Here is a 15,455-nt window from a genome sequence, read left to right on the forward strand (position 1 = left end):
GCTTTTCACTAACCCTTGAACCTGCCGAATAACAAATTGGACCCTTGGCCCATCAAAGCTGATGCTGTCTACTCAGACTGGCCACGACTCTCCAGGGGATTCACCTCATCCCCCTCACCACCTGGCTTTTGTAGCTAGATCTGAGGATTCCAGCGTGGTGTGGTTAAGAGCAGGTGCACTCTAATCTGGAGAACCAGGTTTGATTCTATTCTTCCACTTGAGCTGTGAAGGCTTGTCTAGTGAACCAGATTAGACTGTGCACTCCAACACATGCCAGCTGGGTGATCTTGGGCTAGTCACAGTTCTTCGGAGCTCTCTCAGCCCCACCCACCTCACAGGATGTTTGTTGTGAGGGGAGAAGGGAAAGGAGGTTGTCAGCCCCTTTGAGTCTCCTTATAGGAGAGAAAGGCGGGATATAAATCCAAACTCTTCTTCTTTTTCTCTTCTCAGTACTGGTTAGTACTTGGATGGGAGACCACCAGCAAGGAAGTCCATGGTAGCTACGCAGGGGAAGACTGCGGTAAACCACCTCTGTTTGGACCCCTTCCGCACATGCAGAATAATACACTTTCAATCCGCTTTCAATCCACTTTGCAACTGGTTTTACTGTGCGGAATAGCAAGGTCCACTTGCAAACATTTGCGAAAGTGGATTGAAAGGGCATTATTCTGCATGCGCGGAAGGGGCCTTAGTCTCTTGCTTGGATGCCCCACAAGGTCGCCACGAGTCAGCTGCGACTTGACTGCACTTTACAAGGGGCAGAAAGGGCATTGGACACTTTAAAAGGTGGGCGCGGGGATTTTGATTTCTGAAAACGATTGCGGAACGAAAGCACAGTGCAGCTAATCTGGCAGGTAGGGTTTTGCCGGATTATCCTTCATAACGGGGGGGGGGGGGGACACCTTCATCGTAGCAATTAAATTATGTAAATCAAAGCGATGGAAAGGGAGGAGAGACTTACAGTTAAATTATGTATTTAATAAATTACTGTAGAGATGAAAAAGGTAACATGGGGTGCCGCTGAGAAACGTCACGGTGCCGTCCAGAGCGCAGTCGCACTTTCAAAACCCGCTGAAGGCAATAACAGGCTTAGAGCCCCATCCAAAGGGGGGGGGAGAGATTGAAACAGCTCCTGGAAGCGGTCAGACCTCTCGCCGGTGAATTTGCCCTCCCTGGGGCACTTACCCCAGCAGAGAGGGCTGATGTGCCAGTGGTTGCCATCCCACAGCCTGGCTGCCGGAAGTTTGGGCTGCGGCGGGGCTGCACTGCCATCCTGCTGAGACACCAGCAGGGGGCAGGCCAGGGCATTCCCAGGGGCAGACCCGACATTAATTGACTCCCTCTCCAGGGTTTCAGGCTGGTTGCGCGGCACACTAGCCCTTGGACGTACGCCAGCCTTTTGGTAGTGCATGTCCTTTTAATCCTATGGGGCTTTCTGGCAGCAGGGGAGTTTTGGGGTTTTCCAGAGCTCTCTGCACCACCAGAAAGCCCTATTGGAGGCAGCGGGGCAGCGCCACATTGGCACCGTGTCCTGCCCTCTCCGGGCTGCCCAGCTTTAGCTTTGGATGGTTCTGCAAGTCACAAACAGGGGAAACGGGGGGGGGGGAGGGTATTGAAGGAAAGAGTGCTATTATGTTAAAATAACAAAGGCACAGGAAGTACAATGATCTTTTTGTTTTGCCCGCCACAGACTAACGTGACCACCCCTTCCAGAAACAAACAGAAACTTGCCCCAAATTTCAAAATGGATCCTACATTGTTGTGCCTCTACGAAGGCCAACACGGGGTGCTGTTTTGCCCAATCCAGTGACTCTTCCAGTCATACGCCTAAGCAAGTCTCCTGCCAATCAGCACCTAGATCAGAGATCCCAACCTTTCTGAGCCAACGAGCACCCTTAGAATTTGGACACAGGGAGGCAGGCACAAGAACAAAATGGCTTCTGCAGGAGGCGGAGCCAGTCACAAAACGTTCGGGAGTGATGTCATGCACACTGCTTCAACTTTTAAGGCAGAAGGATGTCTTTTCATCTGCACAGCCAATCAAAAGATCTGTTTGGGGGCATATCCCACCTGGCCCCACCCTGGGGCCCAAGGACACCATGTTGGAAGAGGGGCTGACTTAGAGAATAAGCTTGCAGTGTAAACATGGAAGGTTCCCCTTCTTCCAGTACAGAGGCAATATTTCAAGAATGCTCATCACAGGCACGCAAAGTAATTCATTAAAATAAAACAGTGTTCACCTTCAATCTGTGGATACCGCTATTTTCTCATTTCACCTGGTCAAGCTAATTTCCCCCCTTAACTGCAAATAAGCTGCTTTGGGGGTCACTGAACTGTTTTTGCAGTGCAGAAAGAACAAACGGGTAACTCGTTCTCTTTTTTTGGTTCAGTGCTATAGCCTGGCGATTGCGAGCAACCGATCTGTTTCAGAATCGCAAATAACGATTTCGGCTAGTTCAGGATTTTGGAGAATTTGGGAAAGAATTAAGTATTAAATACAAAAATTAATGTTGTCTCTGTTGCTAAAAGCATTATGCCATTTTGAACAGTGCGGTCGTGAACGGAGGTTATCAGCTAATAAGGGGCTGTCCTCCCCACCTCGAAATAACACTACTTTGTTAAAAAAATTAAATCATGTTATTTTACACGGAACCTAGAAAATAGCTCTTTTGAACGCTACAAGATTACAAAGTGCTAGGTGTTCAGTAAGAGCTTCAGTTGACCCTCTAGTAATTGTTTTTTTCTCCTGGTAGGATAACTAGAACAAAGCTCATACTGTGTAACTGGATCAGTGCATTGCAAATCTTTGAAAACCCTAGGGGTCATAATACACCAACAGACTCCCCGCAAAGTTTTCCAACCGTCTTTGCTATCTACGTCGGTGAAATCTGCGATTTGCTGACTTAGCGGCATTCATTCCCCTTTCCGGTTTCCTTGCTAGGCGGTCGTCTTATCCAGACCGCCTCTGAGACGTGGAGCTTCACCAATCTGGGACTGGTCCACCAGTGTCCGTTCACACCTACGTGATAACTTGTTGAACCACTGTGTGTTCGTGGGAGCACCCGTGGCTTCCGCAGTGCAGTTTTTTAAGCAGCCGTCGCAGTTTGTGTGGGAAGTTTTTGTTGATGTATCGGTAAAGCAGGGGCATCACGAAGCTGCTGGAGAAAGCCAGGAATTTGGACAGCCCCTGGGTAAAATGTAGTATCTGGATGTAATTTTCATCCAGAGCCTTCCCTCGGAGGCTAGTTAACGTGCTCACGAGCAAAGTTACGTAATAAGGCGTCCACAGTGTGAACTGTGTACAGACCGTGGCGATCAAAAGCCTGTGCACGGATGGGTCCAGCCGTCCGGCATCTTGATCCAGCGGTGTCGCCTCCTTCCTGATGCGGGAGATCAATACAAGCGCGTACAGCACGGCAGTGGCGGGGACAACGTAGCCGATGAACACCATGATGGCGTCAGCCGCTTCCTTGTTCTGCATTTTGGAGCACTCGATGATTTTGGTGGAGACGTGGTTGCAGATGTAGAACAGAAGGGACGAGAAGCTGGTCAGCATGGCCCCGCCCCAGATAAACCCGCAGACGTGCTTGGTGTTGTACACGCTGGACATGTAAGTTCTCGGCAGCGCCCGTTCGATGTAGTAATCCAGGCTGAGCAGGGTGGTGGAGTACATGATCACCAAAGAGGACACGTTGAACAGGATCAGCAACGTGATGTAGACTTCGTTGTTGAAACTCAAGATGGCCCATTTCGCGCTGGCTGGCCCGAGGAGGTACGTGGGCGCAATGACGTTGATGATGAGGCCCGCGATGGCGATGTTGACGAAGTAGACGTCCGGCATGGTCATCGTGGCCTTGTTGTACAGGTTGACGAGGACCAGGAGGGCGTTGTAGCAGAGGCCGACTGGGAGGCAGACGATGAGGTAGAGCAGAGAGAATATGGAAAGCGTAAGGTGGAAGTCATGGCAGAGTTGCTGGCCCTGGACGGTTTTGGTACCATTGAAGGCGTCGCAGCTCCACATAGTGACCTGGTGCGTTCGGGGCTACCAGCTTCCCTAAACGGAGAGAGGAAGAAAATGAATGAAGGTGCTGTTGAGCTTTTCCTCTCTTGAACCCTCCCCCCCCCCACTACACACAGAAGAAGGGCTATGCTCATTGGTTCATTCTCAAAATGTGTATCCTGTGTCTCTGGGAAAAGTCGAGGAGGAGGAGCAGGAGCAGGAGGAGGAGGAGTTTGGATTTATATCCCCCCTTTCTCTCCTGCAGGAGACTCAAAGGGGCTTACAATCACCTTGCCCTTCCCCCCTCACAACAAACACCCTGTGAGGTGGGTGGGGCTGAGAGAGCTCCGAGAAGCTGTGACTAGCCCAAGGTCACCCAGCTGGCGTGTGTGGGAGTGTACAGGCTAATCTGAATTCCCCAGATAAGCCTCCACAGCTCAGGCGGCAGAGCTGGGAATCAAACCTGGTTCCTCCAGTTTAGATACACGAGCTCTTAACCTCCTACGCCACTGCACAGTTGTGGTCAGGCTTGTCAAACAATAAGCAAGCGAGCACAATGTAAATCCCAATAATAATGAAAGAGGAACAAACAGCTCATGTTGCTGTGCAGCCTGGAGTTAACAACTAACACCCTGCAGAAAACGAACAACAGGCGTCCCCGTCCTTTCGCAGTCTGCAGGGCCCTTGGGATTCCAGCACGGGGCAGCGGGCGCAACTGCAGAATGGCTACCCGAGGAGGTGAAACTAACTACAAAACGTTGGGGAGCGATGTTGCCCATAACCCTCATAACTCTTTGGCATCTTCCACCCATGCAGAATAATGCACTTTCAATCCACTTTCACAACTCCTTGCAAGTGGGTTTTGCTCTTCCGCCCAGTCAAATCCAGCTGCCAAGTGCGGAAGGGGCCTCTGACATTTAAGGGAAGAAGCTCTGCTTATTGAGCTGGTCAGCCAATCAGAAGCCCTGCTGGGGTCAAACGCCACTTCGCCTCACCCACTTTCTAAACGCCGGGAACAGTTTCGGCAGGTGCCATGCGTGCCCTCTGGAATGACAGAGAGGGCTTTCCAACTGCCGTCTAGGAAGCTGGGTCAGCAGTTTGGCCGCTGGGTACTTTGATGGAACCGGTACTTTGATGGAGGAACCAGAACCCAGAACCCAAGTGCCTATTTGTGTATCTCTGTTTCAAATCAAAATATTTTGTATGGGCCCTATGCTTACAGGCCTCAGCAAGGGAGAAAAACAAGGTGTAAACATTCAAATAAATATAAAGATAGATGCTTAAAATATCATTTTGGAACAGCAAACCCTCGCGCTTCCCAGGCTGAGTGGGAATTTGTCCCCGATTCTAGTCCAACACTGTAACCAGTGGTGGGATTCAAACAATTTGACAACCGGTTCCGGTGGTGGGGTTTAAATCATTTAACAACTGGCTGTTTACAAGCACCATTTTAACAACCGGTTCTGCCGAAGTGGCGCGAACCGGCTGAATCCCACCACTTGGCTGTAACCGTTATGCCGTGCTGGGCTTTCACTCAGTTCTTCATTTTGAAGCATTTTTACCTTTCCTTTTCTACTTCTGCCGAGGGCACTTAACCAGGACTACATTTTCTTCCTCCACGTTTAAGCATTTTCTTGCTGCTCTTCCTGTTCAATGCAACACAGCATTAGTGTGACATCTCGAGGGAGGATGTCATACTTTTGTGTCCCTGTCACAGTCAAAGCACGTGGAGCCGAGCTTGATCGGTTCAGATCTGTCGTTCATGCACAACTTTGGTTATCGCATTAGAGTTTTGGCTGACTTGCTGAGGTCAGCTTTGGATGGATGGAAGGAAGGAAGAGAGGGAGGGAGGGAATGGGAAGGAGGCAGAGAATGGGAAGGAAGGAAGGAAGGAAGGAAGGAAGGAAGGAAGGAAGGAAGGAAGGAAGGAAGGAAGGAAGGAAGGAAGGAAGGAAATGGGAAGGAAGGAAGGAAATGGGAAGGAAGGAAGGAAATGGGAAGGAAGGAAGGAAGGAAGGAAGGAAGGAAGGAAGGAAGGAAGGAAGGAAGGAAGGAAGGAAGGAAGGAAGGAAGGAAGGAAGGAAGGAAATGGGAAGGAAGGAAATGGGAAGGAAGGAAGGAAGGAAGGAAGGAAGGAAGGAAGGAAGGAAGGAAGGAAGGAAGGAAGGAAGGAAGGAAGGAAGGAAGGAAGGAAGGAAGGAAGGAGGCAGAGAATGGGAAGTAAAGAAGGAAGGAGGGAAGGAAGGAAGGAAGGAAGGAGACAGAGGGAAATGGAAGGAAGGAAAGAAGGGCAGAAAGAAATAATTTGAAGACCAATTGTCATAGTGAGAGATCTCCAGACCTCACCTGGAGGCTAACAGCCCCCCAGTAACATGAAATATCTGGCCACGAACCAGAGGGATGCTTTTAAAAAAATTAAGCACATGTGTTTTGTTTGTGTTTCTAATTATGGGGCTATTCTTCCACATCAAGGAACAAATCAACTCCATTTAAAAAACATTTTATGAAGTCTAGATGTGGCAGGATAATTTTCTCAGAAATGTCTTGTTTCATATAAGACCTCCTCCACCCCCAGCGAGCACTGAGCAATTTCTTTAAAAAAAAAAAATTGCTTTGATCGTCGCTTAATTTAACGGCACGTTATTACTTCTTAGCCTGATTTTCCCTCTTTTATTAAACGGCCGGATTAGCCTACTTTGGGCCTTGACTCTTAAGCAGCTCTGAAGGCAGTTTCGGAGGGCAGCTGTACAGAAGCTGGAGTCGAGACAAGATTTTTCAGGGGGCCAACTTTGAGAGTCACTGCTCTCTTCATCAGGTACAAGCACTGGCTCTCAAAAGTTTATACCCTGGATTTTTTCTTAGGCTCTTAAGGTGCTACTGGACTCGAATCTAGCCCTCAGCCGGCTCTATTGGTTTTGAAAATCCGCAGCAGGGTGCATAGAACTTAAAAAGGTGTTAAGAAGGCCAATGCGATTTTGGGCTGTATCAATAGGATCGAGGGATGTAGTTGTACCTCTCTATACTGCATTGGTTGGGCCTCACCTGGAATATTGTGTACAGTTTCTGGGCACCGCAATTCAAGAAGGATATTGACAAGCTGGAAAGGGTCCAGGGGAGGGCGACCAAAATGGTCAAAGGTCTGGAGTCCATGCCCTACGAAGAGAAACTTAGGGAGCTGAGGATGTTTAGTCTGGAGAAGCGATGGTTAAGGGGGGACATGATAGCTATGTTTAAATATTTGAAGGGACTAGCCCGAGGTCACCCAACTGGCGTGTGTTGGAATGCACAGGCTAATCCAGGGATGGCGAACCTATGGCACGGGTGCCAGAGGTGGCACTCAGAGCCCTCTCTGTGGGCACAAGCAAACAGAGTCCCCCTCCCCTCCCCCACACATCTAGGCTGGCCTGGACCGCTGGGCTTGATTATTAGCATTAAGTTTTGGGGAAGCAGTGTAGGTAACCCTGTTAAGCGCTGTTAAACCCCACCAATTTTCATGTAAAGAACTAAAGTGTGATCCTTTAGCCGGGCGTAAGCTTGGTTGCTGGCAGGCGGTTTTGCTTCTGAGTAAAGCCCTCCTAGGGTCATAATTCACCTGTTGGAAGAGAGTTGCACGGGTGCTTCAAAGCAAAGCCACCTGACTACCACGAAGTTTACTCCCGAGTAACGCCGCGCCTCGGAATAACCGTTTTTCTAAACGAAGACTTCAGTATTCAGGTTAAATTGCCGTGTTGGCACTTTGCGATAAATAAGTGGGTTCTGGGTTGCAATCTGGGCACTCGGTCTCGAAAAGGTTCGCCGTCACTGGGCTAATCTGAATTCCCCAGATAAGCCTCAACAGCTCAAGTGGCAGAGCCGGGAATCAAACCCGGTTCCTCCAGATTAGAGTACACCTGCTCTTAACCACTATGCCACGGCTGCTCTTACTGAAACTCTTGAGCCGGGAGAGGAGAAGAGGGCAATGAGGCCACAACCTCTTCCGCATCCCCTCCTTCAACCTGCACCCCATTCATTCCTAGGGGTTTGGCTTTCCCCCCAACCTCTTGGGCTCTATGCCTACCCTACTGAAGCCTCCCAGATTATACCCGCAGCAGCCAATAGCACTGAAGCCCTTCAGAAGTGAGTCCTGTTCCAAAAAAATCCATGAACACCCCCTGTTTCAGCAGATCGGCGTGTCCAATGATCGAGGGGTTTGGGATCGACCATGTGCCTTGCAGCATCTTTCCGATTTCACTCCGGTGTCGTTCATTAGAAGGGCAGGAAAGCCAGGCGTTGGGCTGTACCCTACAGGAAGGTGGGGTAAACCTAACGGCAGAACAAGAGCTTTTCCTAAGTGTGGTGTCTGCGATAACGCTGGCCGTCTCTATACAAGATGAATTCATCATCTTGCCTGTTTGGTGAGGTGGGGGGGGGGGGGGTTACACTGCTGTCTTTAAAAATGCATCGCTGTGTCACAGTCGCTCTAGTTTTGCGGGGCTTTTGCGGGGTTTTTAAAGTTGTACGCTAGCCCTGGTGTCCCATGTTAAAAAGAAGGGGGGAGAAAAATCAAAGTCCGCATAGCATCCTCGTCTTTTATAGTTAATCATTACAATAATTCCATTTTTAAAAAATAAAAAAAGCCCATGCCATTGTTTCTCAGCAATGGTTACTTATCAAACCGGTTAATGATTTAAAAAGTTCAAGAGTTGGTCCTTTAAAGTCGCTTTAGATCAATATTTGACCAACTGACCGGTCCGGTGGCCAGCCCCAAATATTGTTAACCCCCACCCGCCAATAAAGCTTTAATAAGAAAACCATAACCTTTTCGGGATCCAGTAAATGTTTTCTTGCCAAATACATATGTTTTATTAACTTTATAATTAACTTAAAAGTCTATAACTATATATCAGTGGTGGCGAACCTCTGGCACTCCAGATGTTATGGACTACAATTCCCATCAGCCCCTGCCAGCATGGCCAATTGGCCATGCTGGCAGGAAGACTGATCGGAAGTAGTCCCTTTGTAATCTGGAGATGCTCAGATTCGCCACCCTATATATAGAGAGAGAGAGAGGGGGTGGGAGAGATTTGGAGCTTATCAAAAAATCTGGGTCTACTCAGAATCTATTCAGTGTGGCTTACTCCCAGGAAAGCGTTCCTCGGTGCGCACTGTCCGGTGCTGATGTACCTGCTACATGTCTCCTTTAGGTAAAAGCGACCTCAGACCCATTCCCTAAAGTGGTATGTTGTGCCCAAGCGCAAAACTATGTCTTTAAGCCGTTTATCTGCAACGTTTCTGTATGTGCGCATGAACGCATTTCTCCCAAACCTTCTCTTGTCTTGCTGAAATGCAACATTTCTAGCTGTCTTTTTCATTTCAGCTCTCCGCGCCCTCCCCCCCCCCCCCGCCTCCCCGGCACGGCCCCAAGCCCTTCCTACCTTCACTTCACACAGGACGACCCTTTGTACTTGGAAATCCAAACATGGCTGGTGGTACATAACCTTCTCCGCGAAGGGAGCACGCAGGGGGAACGCCAGACGGTGCCTGCTGGAAAACATAGCGATCCCCTCTCGGAGCCAGCCAGCCGAGGAAAAGCGAGCGGAGTAAAATGTCTTTCCCCCTTTCCCCCCTCGGTCTCCGCACTGCACTTGTTTGTGCCTCTAGTCAGTTCCACACAAAGTTCCCGGCTCCTCCTTTTCTGTGTTTACAGCCAGTTTCAAGAAATGGGCGGCTGAACTCCGGAGGGGAGTGGTTACTGGCATTAAACCCAGCTGAGCCTTGGCTGCTTCCCCATTGATCGGGAGCAGGGGGGATATTCCTGGTATCGGTGTTCGGTTACGGCCGCGTTTTATAAAAGAACAACACACACACACACACCCCTTCCACTTAACAAAGCGGATTGATCATTGTCTGTCATTGCTTGGAGACGATTACCGGGAAATGCAGGTTTTGATTTTTGCACAGGGCGGAACGTTGTGAGCAAACGCAGCCGATGGAAAACCTGGCGTTGTTAAATGTCCAGGTAGTGTTGGCAGCTGGTTTGAATTAAAAAACAAACAAACATATTCAGGGTTTGGGAAGGGGAGAGATCTCAGCGGGGTACGATGCTTCCAGAGAAGGCATTTTCTCCATGGGGAACTGATCTTGGGCATCTGGAAATCACAGAATCATAGAGTTGGAAGAGACCCCAAGGGCCATCCAGTCCAACACCCTGCCCTGCAGGAACACACAGTCAAAGCACCCCTGACAGACGGCCACCCAGCCCCTCTTTGATAACCTCCAAAGAGGTTTTCCTGGTTGTAATTCCTTCAGATCTCCAGACCACACCTGGAGGATGGCACCCCCCTAAAATTTGCAGCACGCCTTCTTGGAACACATATTGCAAATTGGCTTTGTAGTTCCTCTTAGTTAGGAAACAGGCTACCGTTTCAGAGTGTTCTCTCTCCGGCTGGCAGAAGCAATTTGACAGTTGTTTGATCGATACCCATCAAACCACACGCCCCGATTGATTGGCGCTCGGCAATCCCCGCGCTTTCCAGCCCTCAACGCACAGCCGGGCTCTCAGACGGCCGAAGTTCTTCAGAGGGGAAAATGCCAGTCCGGGGTCATAAAATGAAGTCATAATTGCATTTTTTTAAAAAAACAACAACAATCTGGGGCTGTTAGACAGGGCAAAAGTTTATCACTCTTAGCCCTCGTTGATAATAACGGCTTAGACTAATTAAAACATGAGGCGATAACACTGGCTGTTAAAAATGAAACAAACAACTACAGAACGTTTAATTCTTTGCTTTAGGCTACAGTTGTGCTGTGTTGAACTATAATTCAGAAGAAGACTTTCCAGGCAAGGGAGAAGCAGAGGTGGTTTGCCGTTGCCTTCATCTGCAAACCCTTCCTTGGTGGTTTCCCATCCTAGTAGTGACCGTGCTTAGCTTCCAACTTTTGGCCACCTCAGCAATGGACTTTCAGGACAAGGGAGAAGCAGAGGTGGTTTGCCATGGCCTTTCTCTGCAGAGCCTTCCTCGGTGGTCTCCCATCCAAGTAGTGACCCTGCTTAGCTTCTGACTTACAGCAGCCCGAGCAAGGGGCTTTCAAGGCAAGTGAGAAGCAGAGGTGGTTTGCCGTTGCCTTCCTCTACAGAGCCTTCCTTGGTGGTTTCCCTTCCAAGCAGTGACCCTGCTCAGCTTCTGAAATCTGACGGGATAGAGCCACGCTGCACCATCTTTTCTCATTTCACTGATGATAGCTGATTAAGAACAAGTTCTTAAGGACCCACAAAACCATGCAGATATCACCGAATATGAGGTTGGATTCAGACCAAACAGTCAGTGGAAGGGAACTTTCTCGCCTCTCCCTGTCCTGCTGCAAATCACAAATGTCCAAGAAATGCTGTTCTGGAAAGGGGGTGGGGGTTTGAGGACCCCAACATACGACATTCAAATGACTGAAGCCGGAAGGGCCAATCGGCAAAGAGAGCTAGTTTACCTTGGATCTGATCCGTAGCCTCTCATTGATTGCTGACCATTTGTATCAACGTAAAGATCTTCAGTATTTGACTGATGGGTTGAGGATCCGGGACTTAACGTTCCAAGAATAAATTACTGGCTCCTGTCTATTAAGAATAAGTATTATTCCCCGAGAAGAAAAGAAAAATCTGACGTACGAGGCAGGGAAGGTCTGGGTCTTTTGCAACCTCCGAGCCCCATAGCCAAGACTCGCTTTCAAACGTTTTGCATTCTCATTGAGGGGGTGAACATTCCTGAACTAATAGCAAGAGCAGGTTGGGCCGGAGAGGAAATTTCCATCTTGGTGTGGGCTGACTCACCATTATTTACGATGCAGGTATTTGATAGAGCCGAGATAAAATGTTTCTGGAGTGACTGTAGAAGAAAATCCAGCTCGGTCGAGGGTGTTGGCGCGAAACAATTCGAGGAAGCCTTTATTTTTTTCCCAAAATTGGACACTTACGGTGGCGGGGCGGCTTCTCCAGCAGTGGCATAGTGGTTACGAGCAGGTGCACTCTAATCTGGGGAACTGGGTTTGATTTCCCCGCTCTGCCACTTGAGCTGTGGAGGCTTGTCTGGGGAATCAGATTCGCCCCAATCAAGTCCAACCCCCTGCAATGCAGGAACACACAATCAAACACATAGTGTTTGGGAGTAAGTAGGCAGAGGAAGGATACCTGTTCAGGTGAGGTGTACAGGTGGGGGATTTGCAGTGGAGGGGCCTGCCAGAAGCCCTGGATCCCGGTAGCTTCCCCACCTAACAGTGCACCAACGCCAGCTCCGTCATAGCAAATATTACTGATTTGATTTCCATTCAGGGTCTTTGAATGTAAAATCCCCCCCCTCCTCTTCACAGCAATTTTTTCTGCAGCTCTGAAGGCCATGCAAATTCCCAGTCCAAACACCGCTCTCTTTACTTAATCTCTGTTGGGGTTCGTGGCTTATGTTGTTCGGTTTGCTTGTTTAAAAAACACAAACGGCCTCAAAAAAAAATTTTTTAACCCGGAAGTAAAAAAACACTGGCTTCACTGGCCCTTAGCTGAAGAGGTTTCAGGGCTTGCTGCTTTGATTGCTTTTGACAATTTAATTAGAGGTTCTTCTCTCTGCTGACTGGACTGTATTTTGCTCACAAATAAAGGATGCTTCTAAATAAATAAAACATGACGCCTGCTGGAAAGTTGATCAGAGATTTCGCAGCAGCCTTCGGAGAGGCATATCTGTAAAGTGTAGAGCTGTTAGAAAGGTGCCTTTTATTATTCTTAATTGAGAAGAAGGAAAGAAGAAGAGTTTGGATTTATATCCCCCCCCTTTCTCTCCTGTAAGGAGACTCAAAGGGGCTGACAATCTCCTTTCCCTCCCCCAAACAACAAACACCCTGTGAGGTGGGTGGGGCTGAGAGAGCTCCGAAGAACTGTGACTAGCCCAAGGTCACCCAGCTGACATGCATTGGAGCGCACAAGCTAATCTGGTTCCCCAGATCAGCCTCCACTACTCAAGTGGCAGAACGGGGAATCAAACCCAATTCTCCAGATTAGAGTGCACCTGCTCTTAACCACTACACCACGCTGGCTCTTCTTTGCTCGCAGTTGGGGAGGGGGGGCCATAAATACCCCTTTGATTATTTTCAGCTCTTTAAATGCACAGTATATTTGCTGAATGGCCTCTTTTCCATTACCAAATTCATTGGGCAGAGGTCTCCATCATATCACAATGTTTACTAGCTGCTCATAATGCATATTCTACCATGTGCGCCTCTTCACAGGTATGCACATGGTATTATATCCTGTCTTGTTTCCAGGAAGTTCCCGTGGAGAGAAGAGTTTATGATGTTTTCCGCCCACTGGGAAGCTGTCTCTATAAACTGGGATAGCCCGCGACCTGGGTCCCCTTTCCCTGAAGAAAGCGTCCAACTTTGGCCCCGTGTGATCCAGAACAGCTCTGTCGTGTATCTGCATACATCTGTTTGCCAAAACAGCTGATGGCCAGGATATATCTTCAGGTAGATCACACTCGATCAAGTCAGCAAGAAAAAACGTTTTCTCGCGTCTTAACGGGAAGCTGATCAGCTGGTCCTTCTTGTGGCTTTGAACACAACCCCACTCGTTCAGCTCTCACAGTTTTTAGCACAGACTGAAGTTTCAGTTTCTCACTTGCTCAATCTTTCAGCAGACTCCGTAGATACCAGACAAACTTGAGAGGTACCGAGTCTCTAATTAGCACGAATAAATCAATTACAAAACCAGATTGCTGCACGTTCTGAATCGGGTGTTCGCGCCGAACTGCGGAGCCGTCTCTGTCCGCGGTCTAATGAACTTTCCGCGTTTTCCTGCTCTTTTATTCTAATCGCATCATAACAACAATAAAAAACCCAGCCCAACCAAATGGCTTAGGTGCTGACTTCAGCCTCTTGCGACACAAAATAATTCATTTTGCAATGTTTCCCTGGGTTGTGTATCAACACTTCTTTCCGCCCCCTTCTGTCGGTATAACTTTCTGCTTTATGAATGGCAAAGGATTCATTAAGAGAATGACGCAGCACAGTTAATATTTTCAGACAAGAAAATTGGACAGAGAAGAAGAAGAGGAGCTGTTTGGATTTATACCCCCTTTCTCTCCTGTAGTGCACAAGCTAATCTGGTTCACCAGATAATCCTTCACAGCTCAAGTGGCAGAGCAGGGAATCAAAACCGGTTTTCCAGATTAGAGTTCCCCTGCTTTTAACCACTACGCCACTGCTGCTCCAGAGAAAGCTGGTTTAAGATAAGGTGAGGTCTAATGGTGTGTGGTGTCTATAATATATATGTTTGGAAACCACAATAAAAATAGCATCATACCCACTTTTTAAAAAAAAATCACATTTTGCTTTTGAATGATGCGTTGTGGATCAACTGGCTACTTTCTTTTCAGGCTGAAATTTCATGGGCCGCGTCCGTCAGCTGCTTGCAGGCAATCTATGCTTAAACCATTACACCCCTTCTTCTGAAAAAAAATGTATTTGCCGGACACTCACCTGGTAAACTGCACTCTGCCAGAGAGCGAAGAATGCCGGTTCCTCGATCGCAGGCTGAAACATCTTGGTTTTCAAACCGGAACTTTTCCTCCGAGCGATTTTGGCAGAAGGAGACTCCGGCATCTCATCTGTGCAGCGGGAACACAATAAGCGGGGCTTAGAGGAAGAATGCTGACTCCACGGCATCGCTACGTCGAGTGGCACTGAACTCTGTCCGTTCACGTGATCCATCTCCCCTCCCCACACCTCTGCGAAAACACACATACATGCACAACATAATCCTTTAAGCCTGGGACCGGCTTGGGGATTGGCCGAGCCCACTGTTATAAAACCGAGCCCCTCCACACCAATATCTCTAAGCGCTTAAGCCCAGAGCTCTGATTAATGCCCCAGGCCAATTTGCCTCTATGGCAGCATAGAGAGTTGTGTATTGGGGGCTGGGGAAAGCACCACTTTAAAAGGGCATTTTTGATCGAGCCCCATCAAACCTTCACACAGTTACATAACGGGACGCGGGCCTGGTGAACGCTATGCGCGGAGCATGAGCGCCGGCATTGTTCCGACCGAGCGATCTTGTTAAAAACAAGGCTCATCGAAGCATGCCCGGCTTCTCTGGTGAACATGCCGGAAAGATCAATTGAAACCTCTCAGATGTGCTGACGGTTTATTGAAACGAGAAGATGGCCTTCAACGGAGCAGTGGTCTCAAATGGCATCTTTTACCGTAATGGGGTTTTAAGTGGCGGGGCCTGTTGGAACTGAACGCGCCTGGCTGTCCATTATTTCCTCCAGGCTGTCGGCAAAAGCCTCGCCCCGCTTTTTCCCATCCGTCCGGCTCGATCGCGTCGCGTCTCGGAAGCTAAGCGGGGTCAGCCCCAGTTAGTACTCGGATGAGGGGCAGGCAACGGCAAACCACCTTGAAACGTCTCTTGGCTTGTGGCGTAGTGGTTAAGAGCAGGTGCATG

The 15,455-nt window shown here is 48.8% G+C and overlaps 1 protein-coding gene across 4 annotated transcripts; it reads right to left on the reverse strand.

Annotated features, from left to right (window-relative positions):
* Positions 1-387: 387 nt before the first annotated feature.
* On the reverse strand, positions 388-14,668 carry GPR146 (G protein-coupled receptor 146). 4 transcript variants are annotated; one of them, XM_048494216.1, is made up of 3 exons: positions 14,492-14,668; positions 5,563-5,646; positions 388-4,054 (listed from the first exon to the last, which is right to left on the reverse strand). In XM_048494216.1, the coding sequence occupies exon 3, from the start codon at positions 4,019-4,021 to the stop codon at positions 3,020-3,022; it is 1,002 nt and encodes a 333-aa protein (XP_048350173.1). In that variant the 5' UTR covers positions 4,022-4,054; positions 5,563-5,646; positions 14,492-14,668; the 3' UTR covers positions 388-3,019. The 4 variants fall into 4 exon arrangements, with proteins under 4 accessions (XP_048350173.1, XP_048350172.1, XP_048350170.1 ...); XM_048494215.1 differs by lacking the exon at positions 14,492-14,668 and adding an exon at positions 9,415-9,679; XM_048494213.1 differs by lacking the exon at positions 5,563-5,646 and having other exon boundaries at positions 14,492-14,667.
* Between the last annotated feature and the right edge of the window lie 787 nt (positions 14,669-15,455).

The sequence above is a fragment of the Sphaerodactylus townsendi genome, linkage group LG04 (assembly GCF_021028975.2).
Source record: "Sphaerodactylus townsendi isolate TG3544 linkage group LG04, MPM_Stown_v2.3, whole genome shotgun sequence".
Classification (NCBI taxonomy): Eukaryota; Metazoa; Chordata; class Lepidosauria; order Squamata; family Sphaerodactylidae; genus Sphaerodactylus; species Sphaerodactylus townsendi.